The sequence below is a fragment of the Salmo trutta genome, chromosome 32 (assembly GCF_901001165.1).
Source record: "Salmo trutta chromosome 32, fSalTru1.1, whole genome shotgun sequence".
NCBI lineage: Eukaryota > Metazoa > Chordata > Actinopteri > Salmoniformes > Salmonidae > Salmo > Salmo trutta.
Genome location: NC_042988.1, coordinates 41,362,165 through 41,382,654, shown reverse-complemented (window position 1 = coordinate 41,382,654; position 20,490 = coordinate 41,362,165). Strand labels below are relative to the sequence as shown.

Sequence of the window (20,490 nt, the reverse complement as noted above, 5' to 3'; positions counted from 1 at the left end):
TGTCCACATGGTATAACACAACTCTCCCATCCAGCATGGTAGGACCTCCCTCCTCCCTCCATGTCCACATGGTATAACACAACTCTCCCATCCAGCATGGTAGGACCTCCCTCCTCCCTCTATGTCCACATGGTATAACACAACTCTCCCATCCAGCATGGTAGGACCTCCCTCCTCCCTCTATGTCCACCTGGTATAACACAACTCTCCCATCCAGCATGGTAGGACCTCCCTCCTCCCTCTATGTCCACCTGGTATAACACAACTCTCCCATCCAGCATGGTAGGACCTCCCTCCTCCCTCTATGTCCACATGGTATAACACAACTCTCCCATCCAGCATGGTAGGACCTCCCTCCTCCCTCTATGTCCACCTGGTATAACACAACTCTCCCATCCAGCATGGTAGGACCTCCCTCCTCCCTCCATGTCCACATGGTATAACACAACTCTCCCATCCAGCATGGTAGGACCTCCCTCCTCCCTCTATGTCCACATGGTATAACACAACTCTCCCATCCAGCATGGTAGGACCTCCCTCCTCCCTCTATGTCCACATGGTATAACACAACTCTCCCATCCAGCATGGTAGGACCTCCCACCTCCCTCTATGTCCACATGGTATAACACAACTCTCCCATCCAGCATGGTAGGACCTCCCTCCTCCCTCCATGTCCACATGGTATAACACAACTCTCCCATCCAGCATGGTAGGACCTCCCTCCTCCCTCTATGTCCACATGGTATAACACAGCTCTCCTATCCAGCATGGTAGGACCTCCCTCCTCCCTCTATGTCCACCTGGTATAACACAACTCTCCCATCCAGCATGGTAGGACCTCCCTCCTCCCTCCATGTCCACATGGTATAACACAACTCTCCCATCCAGCATGGTAGGACCTCCCTCCTCCCTCTATGTCCACATGGTATAACACAACTCTCCCATCCAGCATGGTAGGACCTCCCTCTATGTCCACATGGTATGTCCTGTCTCCCCCCTCTATTTCAAGAAGCTATAACACCCATAAATACTATATATGTCCTGTTCCCCCCTCTATTTCAACATGGTATAACCCCACAAATACTGTATATGTCCTGTCTCTCCCCTCTATTTCAACATGGTATAACCCCCACAAATACTGTATATGTCCTGTCTCTCCCCTCTATTTCAACATGGTATAACCCCCACAAATACTGTATATGTCCTGTCTCCCCCCTCTATTTCAACATGGTATAACCCCCACAAATACTGTATATGTCCTGTCCCCCCTCTATTTCAACATGGTATAACCCACACAAATACTGTATATGTCCTGTCTCCCCCCTCTATTTCAACATGGTATAACCCCCACAAATACTGTATATGTCCTGTCTCTCCCCTCTATTTCAACATGGTATAACCCCCACAAATACTGTATATGTCCTGTCTCTCCCCTCTATTTCAACATGGTATAACCCCCACAAATACTGTATATGTCCTGTCTCCCCCCTCTATTTCAACATGGTATAACCCCCACAAATACTGTATATGTCCTGTATCTCCCCTCTATTTCAACATGGTATAACCCCCACAAATACTGTATATGTCCTGTCTCCCCCCTCTATTTCAACATGGTATAACCCCCACAAATACTGTATATGTCCTGTCTCCCCTCTATTTCAACATGGTATAACCCCCACAAATACTGTATATGTCCTGTCTCCCCCCTCTATTTCAACATGGTATAACCCCCACAAATACTGTATATGTCCTGTCTCCCCCCCTCTATTTAAACATGGTATGTGCTACATCTTAAACACATATCCAGCTCAGTATATGACAGTGATGACCTCCCATCCAATCAATACTATGTGTCCTGTCTTGATCTTTATTTTTCGCCCCCGCTTTTAAACAATTTTGTACAGTGCTCAGACCCCCTATGAAATCACCACTTTACTTTACACCTGTAAAATGTGTTTGTGTACTATATAACTAGACAAAACGGAAACCTTTCGGATTATAGTAATTTACAGAATTACTTTACAGCAGTATAATGTGTTTGTGTACTATATCACTAGATACAAATAAAACCTTTCTGATCATAGTAACTTACAGACCTACTTTATAGCAGAAAAACTAGATGAAAACCTCAGTAACATGCTGCTGATCCTTTAAAGTGTACAGTACTGTAGCTAAATGAAAACCTCAGTAACATGCTGCTGTTCCTTTAAAGCGTACAGTACTGTAGCTAAATGAAAACCTCAGTAACATGCTGCTGATCCTTTAAAGTGTACAGTACTGTAGCTAAATGAAAACCTCAGTAACATGCTGCTGATCCTTTAAAGCGTACAGTACTGTAGCTAGATGAAAACCTCAGTAACATGCTGCTGATCCTTTAAAGCGTACAGTACTGTAGCTAGATGAAAACCTCAGTAACATGCTGCTGATCCTTTAAAGTGTACAGTACTGTAGCTAGATGAAAACCTCAGTAACATGCTGCTGATCCTTTAAAGTGTACAGTACTGTAGCTAGATGAAAACCTCAGTAACATGCTGCTGATCCTTTAAAGCGTACAGTACTGTAGCTAAATGAAAACCTCAGTAACATGCTGCTGATCCTTTAAAGCGTACAGTACTGTAGCTAAATGAAAACCTCAGTAACATGCTGCTGATCCTTTAAAGTGTACAGTACAGTAGTGAGATGAAAACCTCAGTAACATGCTGCTGATCCTTTAAAGTGTACAGTACTGTAGCTAGATGAAAACCTCAGTAACATGCTGCTGATCCTTTAAAGTGTACAGTGCTGTAGTGAGATGAAATCCTCAGTAACATGCTGCTGATCCTTTAAAGTGTACAGTACTGTAGTGAGATGAAAACCTCAGTAACATGCTGCTGATCCTTTAAAGTATACAGTACTATAGCTAGATTATCCAGTATGTGAGTGGGCCTTTGAAAATGTCTCATGACAGCGAGCGCCGTTGTCCATTATGCAATTGCTAACATCTGTTTCTGCTGTGGGTGATACATGTACACACACACACACACACACACACACACACACACACACACACACACACACACACACACACACAGACACACAGACACACACACACACACAACGGCTGTCTAAAAAGGAGAGAGAAGGGAAACAAAGGTTTACAAGGTTGTTGACAGATCTGGTCATTGTAAGTATATTGAGGTTTCAGCCCCCTTCATTAGGAGAAGTCTGTCATTGTAAATGTTGTTGTTGATGTTGTGTATTAGGGGTTCATCTCAAGTGAGATGTCACCTTGTTTTGCCTAGTTTTTTATCATTGAGTCAATGAATTACCTAGTTTTTCATCATTGTGTCAGTGAATTACCTAGTTTTTCATCATTGAGTCAGTGAATTACCTAGTTTTTCATCATTGTGTCAGTGAATTACCTAGTTTTTCATCATTGAGTCAATGAATTACCTAGTTTTTCATCTTTGTGTCAGTGAATTACCTAGTTTTTCATCATTGTGGCAGTGAATTACCTAGTTTTTCATCATTGAGTCAGTGAATTACCTAGTTTTTCATCATTGTGTCAGTGAATTACCTAGTTTTTCATCATTGAGTCAGTGAATTACCTAGTTTTTCATCATTGAGTCAGTGAATTACCTAGTTTTTCATCATTGAGTCAGTGAATTACCTAGTTTTTCATCATTGTGTCAGTGAATTACCTAGTTTTTCATCATTGTGTCAGTGAATTATCTAGTTTTTCATCATTGTGTCAGTGAATTACCTAGTTTTTCATCATTGTGTCAGTGAATTGCCTAGTTTTTCATCATTGAGTCAGTGAATTACCTAGTTTTTCATCATTGTGTCAGTGAATTACCTAGTTTTTCATCATTGTGTCAGTGAATTATCTAGTTTTTCATCATTGTGTCAGTGAATTACCTACTTTTTCATCATTGTGTCAGTGAATTGCCTAGTTTTTCGTTATTGTATCAGTGAATTACATTTACATTTAAGTCATTTAGCAGACGCTCTTATCCAGAGCGACTTACAAATTGGTGCATTCACCTTATGATATCCAGTGGAACAACCACTTTACAATAGTGCATCTAAATCTTTTAAGGGGGGGGGGTTAGAAGGATTACTTTATCCTATCCCAGGTATTCCTTAAAGAGGTGGGGTTTCAGGTGTCTCCGGAAGGTGGTGATTGACTCCGCTGTCCTGGCGTCGTGAGGGAGCTTGTTCCACCATTGGGGTGCCAGTGCAGCGAACAGTTTTGACTGGGCTGAGCGGGAACTGTGCTTCCTCAGAGGTAGGGAGGCGAGCAGGCCAGAGGTGGATGAACGCAGTGCCCTTGTTTGGGTGTAGGGCCTGATCAGAGCCTGAAGGTACGGAGGTGCCGTTCCCCTCACAGCTCCGTAGGCAAGCACCATGGTCTTGTAGCGGATGCGAGCTTCAACTGGAAGCCAGTGGAGAGAGCGGAGGAGCGGGGTGACGTGAGAGAACTTGGGAAGGTTGAACACCAGACGGGCTGCGGCGTTCTGGATGAGTTGTAGGGGTTTAATGGCACAGGCAGGGAGCCAAGCCAACAGCGAGTTGCAGTAATCCAGACGGGAGATGACAAGTGCCTGTATTAGGACCTGCGCCGCTTCCTGTGTGAGGCAGGGTCGTACTCTGCGAATGTTGTAGAGCATGAACCTACAGGATCGGGTCACCGCCTTGATGTTAGTGGAGAACGACAGGGTGTTGTCCAGGGTCACGCCAAGGTTCTTAGCACTCTGGGAGGAGGACACAAGGGAGTTGTCAACCGTGATGGCGAGATCATGGAACGGGCAGTCCTTCCCCGGGAGGAAGAGCAGCTCCGTCTTACCGAGGTTCAGCTTGAGGTGGTGATCCGTCATCCACACTGATATGTCTGCCAGACATGCAGAGATGCGATTCGCCACCTGGTTATCAGAAGGGGGAAAGGAGAAGATTAATTGTGTGTCGTCTGCATAGCAATGATAGGAGAGACCATGTGAGGATATGACAGAGCCAAGTGACTTGGTGTATAGTGAGAATAGGAGAGGGCCTAGAACAGAGCCCTGGGGGACACCAGTGGTGAGAGCACGTGGTGCGGAGACAGATTCTCGCCACGCCACCTGGTAGGAGCGACCTGTCAGGTAGGACGCAATCCAAGCGTGGGCTGCGCCGGAGATGCCCAGCTCGGAGAGGGTGGAGAGGAGGATCTGATGGTTCACAGTATCAAAGGCAGCAGATAGGTCTAGAAGGATGAGAGCAGAGGAGAGAGAGTTAGCTTTAGCAGTGCGGAGAGCCTCCGTGACACAGAGAAGAGCAGTCTCAGTTGAATGCCCAGTCTTGAAATTACCTAGTTTTTCATCATTGTGTCAGTGAATTGCCTAGTTTTTCATCATTGTGTCAGTGAATTGCCTAGTTTTTCATCATTGTGTCAGTGAATTGCCTAGTTTTTCATCATTGTGTCAGTGAATTACCTAGTTTTTCATCATTGAGTCATTGAATTGCCTAGTTTTTCATCATTGGGTCAGTGAATTGCAATGACATCTCAAGGAAATATATCTCAATGGAAATGTATGTTTTCATGAAGCGAATAACATTGTAGACATTTTTTAAAGGCTGACATTAGTTTTGCGTTGTAATGTCCAAATCAAAGACAACTATATAAGCCCGGTAACATCCCTTCCGTAAGACAGGCAATTTCTGTTCCTGTCCGTTTCCTTTTAGATTTCAGGGCTAAAAAAGAAATAGCACAGGGCAGCATGTAGAGTATTATTTACAGCTTAGAGGAGATCAAGCTTACTAAACTAAACACTTGTCAGGAACTGCTTTATGAAGTCCAGGGGCAGCGGCTCTCTACTCCCATCCGGAGCGTTTAATAGGATATCTGTAGAGGCAGGAAACTGACTGAGGGGTCAGTCCTCTTTCAATATGTACTAGTACCTATTTACACTGCCCTCTGGTGGAACGTCTGGAGACCCTGTTTGCATCCCAAGACCCTGTTCCCTGTCTCTAACTGTTCCCTGTCTCTAACTGTTCCCTGTCTCTAACTGTTCCCTGTCTCTAACTGTTCCCTGTCTCTAACGGTTCCCTGTCTCTAACGGTTCCCTGTCTCTAACGGTTCCCTGTCTCTAACTGTTCCATGTCTCTAACTGTTCCCTGTCTCTAACTGTTCCCTGTCTCTAACTGTTCCCTGTCTCTAACTGTTCCCTGTCTCTAACTGTTCCCTGTCTCTAACGGTTCCCTGTCTCTAACTGTTCCCTGTCTCTAACTGTTCCCTGTCTCTAACTGTTCCTGTCTCTAACTGTTCCCTGTCTCTAACTGTTCCCTGTCTCTAACTGTTCCCTGTCTCTAACTGTTCCCTGTCTCTAACTGTTCCCTGTCTCTAACTGTTCTTTGTCTCTAACTGTTCCCTGTCTCTCCTCCTTTCTAAGCAGGCAGATATCTGGACAGCACATCGTCCGGGTCCTCGTCACGCTCCCAGAGTCCTTTGCTTTTGAGTCCTGCTGGCTCTCAGAGCACCTACAACAACCCTCTCCTGCGCTCCCTCAGGTATAGCTATTGTAGCTAATTCAGGGGGTAGCCCCGACTGGGACTCGACCCGGGTCCAGCGACTGCGCTCCCTCAGGTATAGCTATTGTAGCTAATTCAGGGGGTAGCCCCGACTGGGACTCGACCCGGGCCCAGCGACTGCGCTCCCTCAGGTATAGCTATTGTAGCTAATTCAGGGGGTAGCCCCGACTGGGACTCGACCCGGGTCCAGCGACTGCGCTCCCTCAGGTATAGCTATTGTAGCTAATTCAGGGGGTAGCCCCGACTGGGACTCGACCCGGGTCCAGCGACTGCGCTCCCTCAGGTATAGCTATTGTAGCTAATTCAGGGGGTAGCCCCGACTGGGACTCGACCCGGGTCCAGCGACTGCGCTCCCTCAGGTATAGCTATTGTAGCTAATTCAGGGGGTAGCCCCGACTGGGACTCGACCCGGGTCCAGCGACTGCGCTCCCTCAGGTATAGCTATTGTAGCTAATTCAGGGGGTAGCCCCGACTGGGACTCGACCCGGGTCCAGCGACTGCGCTCCCTCAGGTATAGCTATTGTAGCTAATTCAGGGGGTAGCCCCGACTGGGACTCGACCCGGGTCCAGCGACTGCGCTCCCTCAGGTATAGCTATTGTAGCTAATTCAGGGGGTAGCCCCGACTGGGACTCGACCCGGGTCCAGCGACTGCGCTCCCTCAGGTATAGCTATTGTAGCTAATTCAGGGGGTAGCCCCGACTGGGACTCGACCCGGGTCCAGCGACTGCGCTCCCTCAGGTATAGCTATTGTAGCTAATTCAGGGGGTAGCCCCGACTGGGACTCGACCCGGGTCCAGCGACTGCGCTCCCTCAGGTATAGCTATTGTAGCTAATTCAGGGGGTAGCCCCGACTGGGACTCGACCCGGGTCCAGCGACTGCGCTCCCTCAGGTATAGCTATTGTAGCTAATTCAGGGGGTAGCCCCGACTGGAACTCGATCCGGGTCCAGCGACTGTCAACCCAGCACCTTAGCCATTACGCCAAGAGATCCAAAGCTCTTGACAAGGTGGCTAGGAGTTGTGTTAAGCTCGCTACAATATAGTACAGTTTAACCATTGATGTTGATGTATCTACCGTATGAATGGGTTGTACAGTTAGTTCACCTGTATCTATGTTCTACTATCTGTGACTGTTGCTGTGACTGGGTGTGTATTTGAGAGAGTTTGTATGTGTCTGTCTGTCTTATAGTATATAATATATCCCCATCCTTTCCTCCTCCTGTCTCCAGTCACCCAGGAGAGGGTGTGATCCAGCTGATCTCTGTAGCCCGCTCCTCTAGTCTGGGCATCACCATCGGCGGAGGCTCCAATAGACCGGACGGCCCTGCAGTCTTCATCCAGGAGGTTCTGTCTGGGGGAGACTGCCACAGGGTAAGTCACCAATGGGATCCATCCTGAAAGAACAGGGTACCAGTGGAGAACCCCTTCTCATAGATTCACTTCATAACAGATACTGTAGTCATAGTTACCTCCATTGGATTTTAACACTGGGATGAAATGAACCAGACCACTAGTAGAACATCCAGTCAACGATGAATATGGTGGGAAGAGTTACATTAGGCATGTCGACATGGTAACGTCAATCTGCTCTATTTAGAAATGGAGTTACATTAGGCATGTCGACATGGTAACGTCAATCTGCTCTATTTAGAAATGGAGTTACATTAGGCATGTCGACATGGTAACGTCAATCTGCTCTATTTAGAAATGGAGTTACATTAGGCATGTCGACATGGTAACGTCAATCTGCTCTACTTAGAAATGGAGTTACATTAGGCATGTCGACATGGTAACGTCAATCTGCTCTACTTAGAAATGGAGTTACATTAGGCATGTCGACATGGTAACGTCAATCTGCTCTATTTAGAAATGGAGTTACATTAGGCATGTCGACATGGTAACGTCAATCTGCTCTACTTAGAAATGGAGTTACAATAGGCATGTCGACATGGTAACGTCAATCTGCTCTACTTAGAAATGGAGTTACATTAGGCATGTCGACATGGTAACGTCAATCTGCTCTACTTAGAAATGGAGTTACATTAGACATGTCGACATGGTAACGTCAATCTGCTCTACTTAGAAATGGAGTTACATTAGACATGTCGACATGGTAACGTCAATCTGCTCTACTTAGAAATGGAGTTACATTAGACATGTCGACATGGTAACGACAATCTGCTCTACTTAGAAATGGAGTTACATTAGACATGTCGACATGGTAACGTCAATCTGCTCTACTTAGAAATGGAGTTACATTAGACATGTCGACATGGTAACGTCAATCTGCTCTATTTAGAAATGGAGTTACATTAGGCATGTCGACATGGTAACGTCAATCTGCTCTACTTAGAAATGGAGTTACATTAGGCATGTCGACATGGTAACATCAATCTGCTCTAATTAGAAATGGAGTTACATTAGACATGTCGACATACCACCCCCACAGCACTCCCTGTCCTCTACCTTCCTACCATCTAGCCTCTACCACCCCCACAGCACTCCCTGATCTCTACCTCCCTACCATCTATTCTCTACCACCCCCACAGCACTCCCTGTCCTCTACCTTCCTACCATCTAGCCTCTACTACCCCCACAGTACTGCCTGTCCCCCTGACCTCTACCTTCCTACCATCAAGCCTCTACCACCCCACAGCACTCCCTGACCTCTACCTCCCTACCATCTAGCCTCTACCATCCCCACAGCACTCCCTGTCCTGACTTCTACCTTCCTACCATCTAGCCTCTACCATCCCCAGAGCACTCCCTGTCCTGACCTCTACTTTCCTACCATCTAGCCTCTACTACCCCCACAGTACTTCCTGTCCCCCTGACCTCTACCTCCCTACCATCTAGCCTCTACCACCCCACAGTACTCCCTGACCTCTATCTCCCTACCATCTAGCCTCTACCACCCCCACAGCACTTCCTGTCCTGTCCCCCATCTGCCCACTCCCAGAAATATGACACTGATAGGAAAAGGTGAGAGGAGAGGGGTAGGATGGGGGAGGGCAGGATGTGAGGGAATAGATGAGGGTTGTCCATATTCCGAACCTCTCTGGAAAGCTGACACTAATGGAGGGGGCAGGATGAGAAGGGTTGTCCATGCTGCACCTTTCACCTGCAGTGTGATAGATGGGGTGACTATGTACAAAAAAATGCTGTCATTTTTAAACAGTTCACCCGATATGGATTAAAATACCCTCAAATTAAAGCTGACAGTCTGCACTTTAACCTCACAGTCATTGTTTGATTTCAAATCCAAACTTTTGAAGTATAGAGCCATAAGAAGAAAACATGCTTCACTGTCCCAATAATTACTGAGGACACTGAATAATTACTGTAAATAGAGAGATGGAGACATAGAGAAATAGATATATACAGTTGAAGTCAGAAGTTTACATACACTTAGGTTGGAGACATTAAAACTGTTTTTTCAACCACTCCACAAATGTATTGTTAACAAACTATAGTTTGGGCAAGTCGGTTAGGACATCTACTTTGTGCATGACACAAGTCATTTTTACAGCAATTCTTTACAGACGTATGATTTCACTTATAATTCCCTGTGTCACAATTCCAGTGGATCAGAAGTTTACATACACTAAGTTGACTGTGCCTTTAAACAGCTTGGAAAATTCCAGAAAATTATGTCATGGCTTTAGAAGCTTTTGATAGGCTAATTGACATAATTTCAGTCAATTGGAGGTGTATCTGTGGATGTATTTCTAGGCCTATCTTCAAACTCAGTGCCTCTTTGCTTGACATCATGGGAAAATCAAAAGAAATCAGCCAAGACCTCAGAAAAAACATTGTAGACCTCCACAAGTCTGGTTCATCCTTGGGAGAAATTTCCAAACACCTGAAGGTACCACGTTCATCTGTAAAAACAATAGTATGCAAGTATAAACACCATGGGACCACGCAGCCGTCATACCGCTCAGGAAGGAGACGTGTTCTGTTTCCTAGAGATGAACATACTTTGGTGTGAAAAGTGCAAGTCAATCCCAGAACAACAGCAAAGGACCCTGTGAAGATTCTGGAGGAAACAGGTACAAAAGTATCTATATCCACAGTAAAATGAGTCCTATATCGACATAAATATGAAAGGCCTCTCAACAAAGAAGAAGCCACTGCTCCAAAACCGCCATAAAAAAGCCAGACTACGGTTTGCAACTGCACATGGGGACAAAGATCGTACTTTTTGGAGAAATGTCCTCTGGTCTGATGAAACAAATATAGAAGTTTGGCCATAATGACCATTGTAATGTTTGGAGGAAAAAGGGGGGAGACTTGCAAGCCGAAGAACACCATCCCAACCGTGAAACACGGGGGTGGCAGCATCATGTTGTGGGGGTACTTTTCTGCAGGAGGGACTGGTGCACTACACAAAATAGATGGCATCATGAGGGAGGAAAATTACGTGGATATATTGAAGCAACATCTCAAGACATCAGTTAGGAAGTTAAAGCTTGGTCGCAAATGGGTCTTCCAAATGGACAATGACCCCAAGCATACTACAAGCATTTCGTTACACTCGCATTAACATCTGCTAACCATGTGTATGTGACCAATACAATTTGATTTGATTACTTCCAAAGTTGTGGCAAGATGGCTTTAGGACAACAAAGTCAAGGTATTGGAGTGGCCATCACAAAGCCCTGACCTTAATCCAATAAAAGATTTTTGGGCAGAACTGAAAAAGTGTGTGCGAGCAAGGAGGCCTACAAACCTGACTCAGTTACACCAGCTCCGTCAGGAGGAATGGGCCAAAATTCAAACAACTTATTGTGGGAAGCTTGTGGAAGGCTACCCAAAATGTTTGACCCAAGTTAAACAATTTAAAGGCAATGCTACCAAATACTAATTGAGTGTATGTAAACTTCTGACAGACTGGGAATGGGATGAAAGAAATAAAAGCTGATGATAAATCATTCTCTCTACTATTATTCTGACATTTCACATTCTTAACATAAAGTGGTGATCCTAACTGACCTAAGACAGGGAATTTTTATTAGGATTAAATGTCAGGAATTGTGAAAAACAGAGTTTAAATGTATTTGGCTAAGGTGTATGTAAACTTCCGACTTCAACTGTACATACATATACATACATACATACATAGTGCTGCAACTGATATCTTTGTTCTATATCAGTGTTTTCCAACCCTGGTCCTCCAGTACCACCAACAGCCCAACCCCAACAGTACAGTTTAGTTGTGTACTGGAGGACCAGGGATACAACTAAACTGTACTGTTGGGGTACTGGAGGACCAGGGATACAACTAAACTGTACTGTTGGGGTACTGGAGGACCAGGGATACAACTAAACTGTACTGTTGGGGTACTGGATGACCAGGGATACAACTAAACTGTACTGTTGGGGGTACTGGAGGACCAGGGATACAACTAAACTGTATTGTTGGGGTACTGGATGACCAGGGATACAACTAAACTGTACTGTTGGGGGTACTGGAGGACCAGGGATATAACTAAACTGTACTGTTGGGGGTATTGGAGGACCAGGGATACAACTAAACTGTACTGTTGGGGTACTGGAGGACCAGGGATACAACTAAACTGTACTGTTGGGGTACTGGAGGACCAGGGATACAACTAAACTGTACTGTTGGGGTACTGGAGGACCAGGGATACAACTAAACTGTACTGTTGGGGTACTGGAGGACCAGGGATACAACTAAACTGTACTGTTGGGGTACTGGAGGACCAGGGATACAACTAAACTGTAATGTTGGGGGTACTGGAGGACCAGGGATATAACTAAACTGTGCTGTTGGGGTACTGGAGGACCAGGGATACAACTAAACTGTACTGTTGGGGGTACTGGAGGACCAGGGAAACAACTAAACTGTACTGTTGGGGTACTGGAGGACCAGGGTTGGGAAACACTGTACAGAGCCAGATAGCTTCCTAACCATGACACAGTGGTGGCAGAGCACAGAGCACAGGACCACACAGCACACAGCCACGGCAGGCCCAGAACCACACAGCACACAGCCTTGGCAGGCCCAGAACCACACAGCACACAGCCTTGGCAGGCCCAGAACCACACAGCACACAGACACGGCAGGCCCAGAATCACACAGCCACGGCAGGCCCAGAACCACAGAGAACACAGCCATGGCAGGCCCAGAGCCACAGAGCACACAGACACAGCAGACCCCAGAGCTGTTTCACAGAACAGAACAGTAGGGTGTTGCTATCTCACATTCTGACCATCAGGTGTATGAGATACAATAAACTGAATATACTTCTACTAATATTCAGTTAGCCTGGTATCAGATCTGTTGGTACACTGGTCCGGGACCAGTTACCTCAGTGTTTAACTCACATACCCAGACAACCACTGATCCAGGACCAGCTACCTCAGTGTTTAGCTCACATACCCAGGCAACAAGCAACCACTGATCCAGGACCAGCTACCTCAGTGTTTAGCTCACATATCCAGGCAACCACTGATCCAGGACCAGCTACCTCAGTGTTTAGCTCACATACCCAGGCAACCTCTGGTCCAAGACCAGCTACCTCAGTGTTTAGCTAACCACTGTAGTGAAGTGAGTGTCAGTACTTATTTTTTATCCCTTACTTTACCAGGTAAGTTGACTGAGAACACATTCTCATTCACAGCAATGACCTGGGGAGTAGTTACAGGGGAGAGGAGGGGGATGAATGAGCCAATTGGAAGCTGGGGATGATTAGGTGGCCATGATGGTATGAGGACGATATTGGGAATTTAACCAGGACACTGGGGTTAACACCCCTACTCTTACAATACTGGTATCTTTAGTGACCACAGAGAGTCAGGACACCAGTTTAACGTCCCATCTGAAAGACAGCACCCTACACAGGGCAATGTCACCAATCACTGCCCTGGGGTATTGAGATATTTTTGGGGGAACCAGAGGAAAGAGTGCTTCCTACTGGCCCTCCATCACCACTTCCAGCAGCATCAGGTCTCCCATCCAGGACCAACCCTGCTTAGCTTTAGACGCAAGCCAGAAGTAGGATGTAGGGTGGTATGCTGCTGGGAAAGTACATGTGCAAGCAAGTAAAATCCCTTTTCAACTGTCAACATTCCCCCAGAATGGGATAAGGCTTAGCTACTGTTAGCGGTGTCCTTGTGAAATACTGTAAAACAACAGGATACATGATGTTAAATGTAGTGACTCCTAAGAGGCTGTTTAACCAAATCCTAGTCATCAAACAGTAAAACATACAGCAGCTCATTTCCTCAGCTAATGAATCATCCACAATCTAAGCATCCTAAAAATAACTCCAACACAATGTCTGCCTCGTTTTAAAGTCCTACAGTACACGATGTGAGAGTAGCTCAGATGAGCTTTCTCTCTTACAGTAAAACCAGGTGTGTGTGTGTGTGTGTGTGTGTGTGTGTGTGTGTGTGTGTAACTCTTGGTTGGTGGTATGACAGTCATAGAAATGTTCTCTTGTATGGAAACGGCCCACCCTCTTCTCATCCCAATCCTGTCTCTATCCTGCTGGTCTATTAATCTTGTGTGTCATGTATATTTTCCAAAGCCATGTAATGGGATGTAGAAGGATCAGAGGCTCTCTGCTCTGACTTAGATTTTTCAGTTATGTTTTCCTGAATGTTATGATTCTAGAAGGTTCCATAGCACCTAAACATTCTGATTCTAGAAGGCTCCATAGAACCTGAATGTTGTGATTCTAGAAGGTTCCATAGCACCTAAACATTCAGATTCTAGAAGGTTCCATAGAACCTAAATGTTCTGATTCCATAAGGTTCCATAGAATCTAAACATTCTGATTCTACAAGGTTCCATATAACCTGGGTGTTCTGATTCTAGAAGGTTCCATAGAACCTGGACGCTGTGATTCTAGAAGGTTCCATAGCACCTAAACATTCTGATTTTAGAAGGTTCCATAGAACCTGAATGTTGTGATTCTAGAAGGTTCCATAGCACCTAAACATTCAGATTCTAGAAGGTTCCATAGAACCTGGGTGTTCTGATTCTGGAAGTACCATAGTACCTAAACGTTCTGATTCTAGAAGGTTCCATAGAACCTGGGTGTTCTGATTCTAGAAGGTTCCATAGTACCTGGACATTGTGATGCTAGAAGGTTCCATAGTACCTGGGTGCTCTGATTCTAGAAGTTTCCATAGAACCTAAACATTCTGATTCCAGAAGGTTCCATAGAACCTGGGTGTTCTGATTCTAGAAGTACCATATAACCTAAATGTTCTGATTCTAGAAGGTTCCATAGAACCTGGGTGTTCGGATTCTAGAAGGTTCCATAGAACCTAAGCATTCTGATTCTAGAAGGTTCCATAGAACCTAAACATTCAAATTCTAGAAGGTTCCATAGAACCTGGGTGTTCTGATTCTAGAAGTACCATGGAACTTAAATGTTCTGATGCTAGAAGGTTCCATAGAACCTGGATGTTGTGATTCTAGAAGGTTCCATAGAACCTGGGTGTTCTGATTCTAGAAGGTTCCATAGAACCTAAATGTTCTGATTCTAGAAGGTTCCATAGAACCTAAATGTTCCGATTCTGGAAGGTTCCATAGAATCTAAACATTCTGATTCTAGAAGGTTCCATAGAACCTAAACATTCTGTTTCTATAAGGTTCCATATAACCTGGGTGTTCTGATTCTAGAAGGTTCCATATAACCCGGATGCTGTGATTTTATAAGGTTCCATAGCACCTAAACATTCTGATTCTAGAAGGTTCCATAGCACCTGGGTGTTCTGATTCTAGAAGTACCATAGAACCTAAATATTCTGATGCTAGAAGGTTCCATAGAACCTGGGTGTTCTGATTCTAGAAGTACCATAGAACCTAAATATTCTGATGCTAGAAGGTTCCATAGAACCTAAACATTTTGATTCTAGAAGGTTCCATAAAAGCTGGGTGTTCGGATTCTATAAGGTTCCATATAACCTAAACGTTCTGATTCTAGAAGGTTCCATAGAACCTGGGTGTTCTGATTCTAGAAGGTTCCATAGAACCTAAATGTTCTGATTCTAGAAGGTTCCATAGAACCTGGGTGTTCTGATTTTAGAAGGTTCCATAGAACCTGGGTGATCTGATTCTAGAAGGTTCCATAGAACCTAAACATTCTGATTCTAGAAGGTTCCATAGAACCTGGACGTTGTGATTCTAGAATGTTCCATAGAATCTAAACATTGTGATTCTAGAAGGTTCCAATAGAACCTGGACATTGTGATGCTAGAAGGTTCTATATTCCATTAGACCGCTCCTCCTCTTGGGGTGTCCCTGACGGTTAATGACAGTGGAGAGAGAATTCTCATATTACTGCTGATGTGATGTGTTGGCCTTTCTAGCTGTTAGAAAAGCTGCCCTCTGCTCACATTGTGCCAACATGCAGCATCATGTAGAACAGGACACCTGCATCGTCTGCTCTGCTCTGGCCTGTCTGTCTGCTCTCCTCTGTCTGTATGTTACACACTAGTTGTTGTTTTTTTACCTTTATTTAACTAGGCAAGTCAGTTAAGAACAAATTCTTATTTACAATGACGGCCTAGGAACAGTGAGTTAACGGCCTTGTTCAGGGGCAGAATGACAGATTTTGTCCTTGGCAGCTCGGGGATTCAATCCACAAACCTTTCGGTTACTGGCCCAACGCTCTAACCAGTAGGCTACCTGCTGCCCATCAGCCTACTGATGAACTGTGTGTTACACACTGTAGTCTACTGATGAACTGTATGTTACACACTGTAGTCTACTGATGAACTGTATGTTACACACTGTAGTCTACTGATGAACTGTATGTTACACACTGTAGTCTACTGATAAACTGTATGTTACACTGTAAGCACCACTTGTGTATAGTTTTTTGAATTATTTAAAGGATGATGTTCTCCTGATTATGTTTTCATGTCTGTTTTTATGTGTGTAAAGCCAAAAACAAATGTCCACATTGCATGTAGAATAACGCTTTTGTAATTCGTATTTTCTGCTGTCCCCCATTTGCAGGATGGGCGCCTGAGGCCAGGGGATCAGCTCATTGCCATCAACAAGGAGTCCTTGATAGGTGTGACCCACGAGGAGGCTAAGAGCATGGTCAACAAGGTCAAATTCAGGTGAGATACCAGATGGTGTGGGGCTGGGGTTTGAATTGTGTGGGGGTAGAAGTGTTGGTGTGTACAAAAACGTATATACTGCAAGTTTGTGAGATGAAACCAAAAGTAAAAATGTGAGATATAATATACTTTATACTTCTGAAGTTGTAGAGTTATACTTTATAGTTCTATACTTCCAAAGTTGTAAAGTTATACTTTATAGTTCTATACTTCTAAAGTTCTAAAGTTATACTTTATAGTTCTAAAGTTATACTTTATAGTTCTATACTTCTACAGTTCTAAAGTTATACTTTGTAGTTCTAAAGTTATACTTTATCTTCTTCAGCCTACCATCCCGTTAGCGGGATCATTTTCCAGCGAAAACTCCTAGCGACATTAGCATAACGAAATTCAATATATATTTTTTTCAAATATAGGGCTGTCTCATATCGTTTTATAGATACACCTCTCTTGAATCGACCCTCGTTGTCCGATTTCAAAAAGGTTTTACAGGAAAAGCACAATATTAGATTATGTTAGAGGAGTACATGGTAAAAGTCGCATCATATGAATTTTCCGAGCAAGCACACCCATCACATATAACCAAAAAACAGCTAAATGCAGCACTAACCTTTTACAAACTTCATCAGATGACACACCTAGGACATCATGTTACACACAGCATGCAATCTTTTGTTCAATAAAGGTCATATTTCTATATAAAAACAGCATTTTACATCGGCACCTGAGGTTGACTAACAATTTCCCATAAAATGCGTCCCGGGAAACAGTGCTACAATTTTATAAATAACTATTCGAAAACGATTTTTTTTTTTTATATTGTCAATCTAAGATTTATAGATGAATATCTCTTGAAAACACCAGTCAAAACAGATTTTAAATTAACTTTACAGGGTAATCACACTTTGAGATCAAATGGGATGCGATACCCAGAAATTGAGCTCGAAAACCTAGCTCGGCGCCACCTGTGAACAATAGCACGTAACATCTGATATTGTATAATATCGCCAATAATCCCTCACCTTTAGTTGTCTTCATCAGAAATCACTTCCCGATGTCCCAGGTCCATGACAAATGTATTTTCGGTCGAAAAAGTCCATGCTTTATGTTCCATTAGCTTCCTCTTGTTAGCGCGTCCTAAGGCTGTAATCAAATGTCGATCCGTGGGCGGCAGCTGTCTAACGCAAAATGACTGTTTACGGTAAGTTAGGGTCGTTCAAACATGTCAAACGTTGTATCAAGTAATCGTCAGGGCCTGTTTCAACAAGAGAGCCAATCAGATTCAAGTGGGACGATTTCATTGTGTTTCAAAAAACTTCCAAAGGTGGGGGCAGACACGGCCGCCAACGTCACAATGCTCATGGCCCTCCGACTGTGACCAATTGCCACATCGTCTCTTTCACTGAGTTTCTACCGTAGAACCCTCAAAACACTTTGTAAAGACTGGGGACATCTAGTGGAAGCACTGGAAAGTGCTCAATTTTCATTTTTTTACGTTGTGATTTATAGGTAAGGCTGTGAAGTCGAGTCCACAATTCAGATTTCCACTTCCTGGTTCAATCGGTCTCGGGGTTTTGACTGCCATACGAGTTCTGTTATACTCACAGACACCATTCAAACAGTTTTAGAAAATTTAGGGTGTTTTCTATCCATATAAAATAAGTATATGCATGTCTTAGCTTCTGACTTTGATTAGTAGGCCGTTGAAAATGGGAACGATTTTTTTCCAAAATGCGCTGTGGCGCCCCCTATCCTAGGGTAAGTCGAACAGGTTATAGTTCTATACTTCCAAAGTTGTAAAGTTATACTTTATAGTTCTATACTTCTACAGTTCTAAAGTTATACTTTGTAGTTCTAAAGTTATACTTTATAGTTCTAAAGTTCTAAAGTTATACTTTATAGTTCTATACTTCTAAAGTTATACTTTATAGTTCTAAAGTTATACTTCTACTTTATAGTTCTAAAGTTATACATTATAGTTCTAAAGTTATACTTTATAGTTCTAAAGTATAACTTTATAGTTCTATACTTCTAAAATTATACTTTATAGTTCTAAAGTATAACTTTATAGTTCTATACTTCTAAAATTATACTTTATAGTTCTAAAGTTATGCTTTATAGTTCTAAAGTTATACTTCATAGTTGTAAAGTTATACTTTATAGTTCTAAAGTTATACTTTATAGTTCTAAAGTTATACTTCATAGTTGTAAAGTTATACTTTATAGTTCTAAAGTTATACTTTATAGTTCTAAAGTTATACTTTATAGTTCTAAAGTTATACTTCTACTTTATAGTTCTAAAGTTATACTTTATAGTTCTAAAGTTATACTTTATAGTTCTAAAGTTATACTTTATAGTTCTAAAGTTATACTTTATAGTTCTAAAGTTATACTTCTACTTTATAGTTCTATAGTTATACTTTACAGTTCTAAAGTATAACTTTATAGTTCTATACTTCTAAAATTATACTTTATAGTTCTAAAGTTATGCTTTATAGTTCTAAAGTTATACTTTATAGTTCTAAAGTTATACTTCTACTTTATAGTTCTAAAGTTATACTTTATAGTTCTATACTTCTAAAGTTCTAAAGTTATACTTTATAGTTCTAAAGTTATACTTTATAGTTCTAAAGTTATACTTCTACTTTATAGTTGTAAAGTTATACTTTATAGTTCTAAAGTTATACTTTATAGTTCTATACTTCTAAAGTTGTAAAGTTATACTTTATAGTTCTAAAGTTATACTTTATAGTTCTAAAGTTATACTTTATAGTTCTAAAGTTATACTTTATAGTTCTAAAGTTATGCTTTATAGTTCTAAAGTTATACTTTATAGTTCTAAAGTTATACTTTATAGTTCTAAAGTTATACTTTATAGTTCTAAAGTTATACTTTATAGTTCTAAAGTTATACTTCTACTTTATAGTTCTAAAGTTATGCTTTATAGTTCTATACTTCTAAAGTTGTAAAGTTATACTTTATAGTTCTATACTTCTAAAGTTGTAAAGTTATAATTTATAGTTCTATACTTCTAAAGTTGTAAAGTTATAATTTATAGTTCTAAAGTTATACTTTATAGTTCTAAAGTTATACTTTATAGTTCGAAAGTTATACTTTATAGTTCTAAAGTTATACTTCTACTTTATAGTTCTAAAGTTATACTTTATAGTTCTAAAGTTATACTTTATAGTTCTATACTTCTAAAGTTGTAAAGTTATACTTTATAGTTCTATACTTCTAAAGTTGTAAAGTTATAATTTATAGTTCTATACTTCTAAAGTTGTAAAGTTATAATTTATAGTTCTATACTTCTAAAGTTGTAAAGTTCTACTGCTAAGTTCTATCTATCCCTCCAGTCAAGAGGCGGTGGTGGAGATCGCTTTCATCCCTGGTAAAGGTCCGTTCCCCAACAGCACGTCTTCACACAACGGTGTCCAGCGCAGCGTTGGCAACGGGTACAGCTCCGGACGCTTAAAAGTCCACGTCAGATCACCAGAGGTCAGTCTTCTCCTCTCCTCCTCTTCTCCTCCTCCTTCTCAGTAGTATCCATCACCCGAGGTTAGCATTCTTCCTCTTCACATCTTAAATGTAGTTAGATCATATACCTGTTTATAAAGTAACATTTGATCAAATAATTAATAAAGTCCTTCGAAGGTACGCTGGTTCAGGGCAGGGATGATAGATTTCAGATCTGTAGGTTACTGCTATAGTCTGATGTAATGTTGATATAGGTCTGTAGGTTACGGCTCTAGTCAGGTGTAATGTTGATACAGGTCTGTAGGTTACTGCTCTAGTCAGGTGTAATGTTGATACAGGTCTGTAGGTTTCTGCTCTAGTCTG

At 42.6% G+C, this 20,490-nt stretch overlaps 1 protein-coding gene across 9 annotated transcripts in view; it reads left to right on the top strand.

The window, feature by feature from the left end:
* The window catches only part of si:dkeyp-72e1.9 (syntaxin-binding protein 4), a 120,948-nt gene that overhangs the window by 73,382 nt on the left and 27,076 nt on the right, over nt 1-20,490 (top strand). For 8 of the 9 annotated variants that reach the window (XM_029729150.1, XM_029729151.1, XM_029729155.1 and 5 more), the window contains exons 7-10: nt 6,405-6,522; nt 7,773-7,914; nt 16,544-16,650; nt 20,007-20,148. In XM_029729150.1, coding sequence (XP_029585010.1) covers nt 6,405-6,522; nt 7,773-7,914; nt 16,544-16,650; nt 20,007-20,148 — 509 coding nt within the window. The remainder of the gene's footprint in view (nt 1-6,404; nt 6,523-7,772; nt 7,915-16,543; nt 16,651-20,006; nt 20,149-20,490) is intronic. The other variant, XM_029729148.1, reaches the window with a different exon arrangement.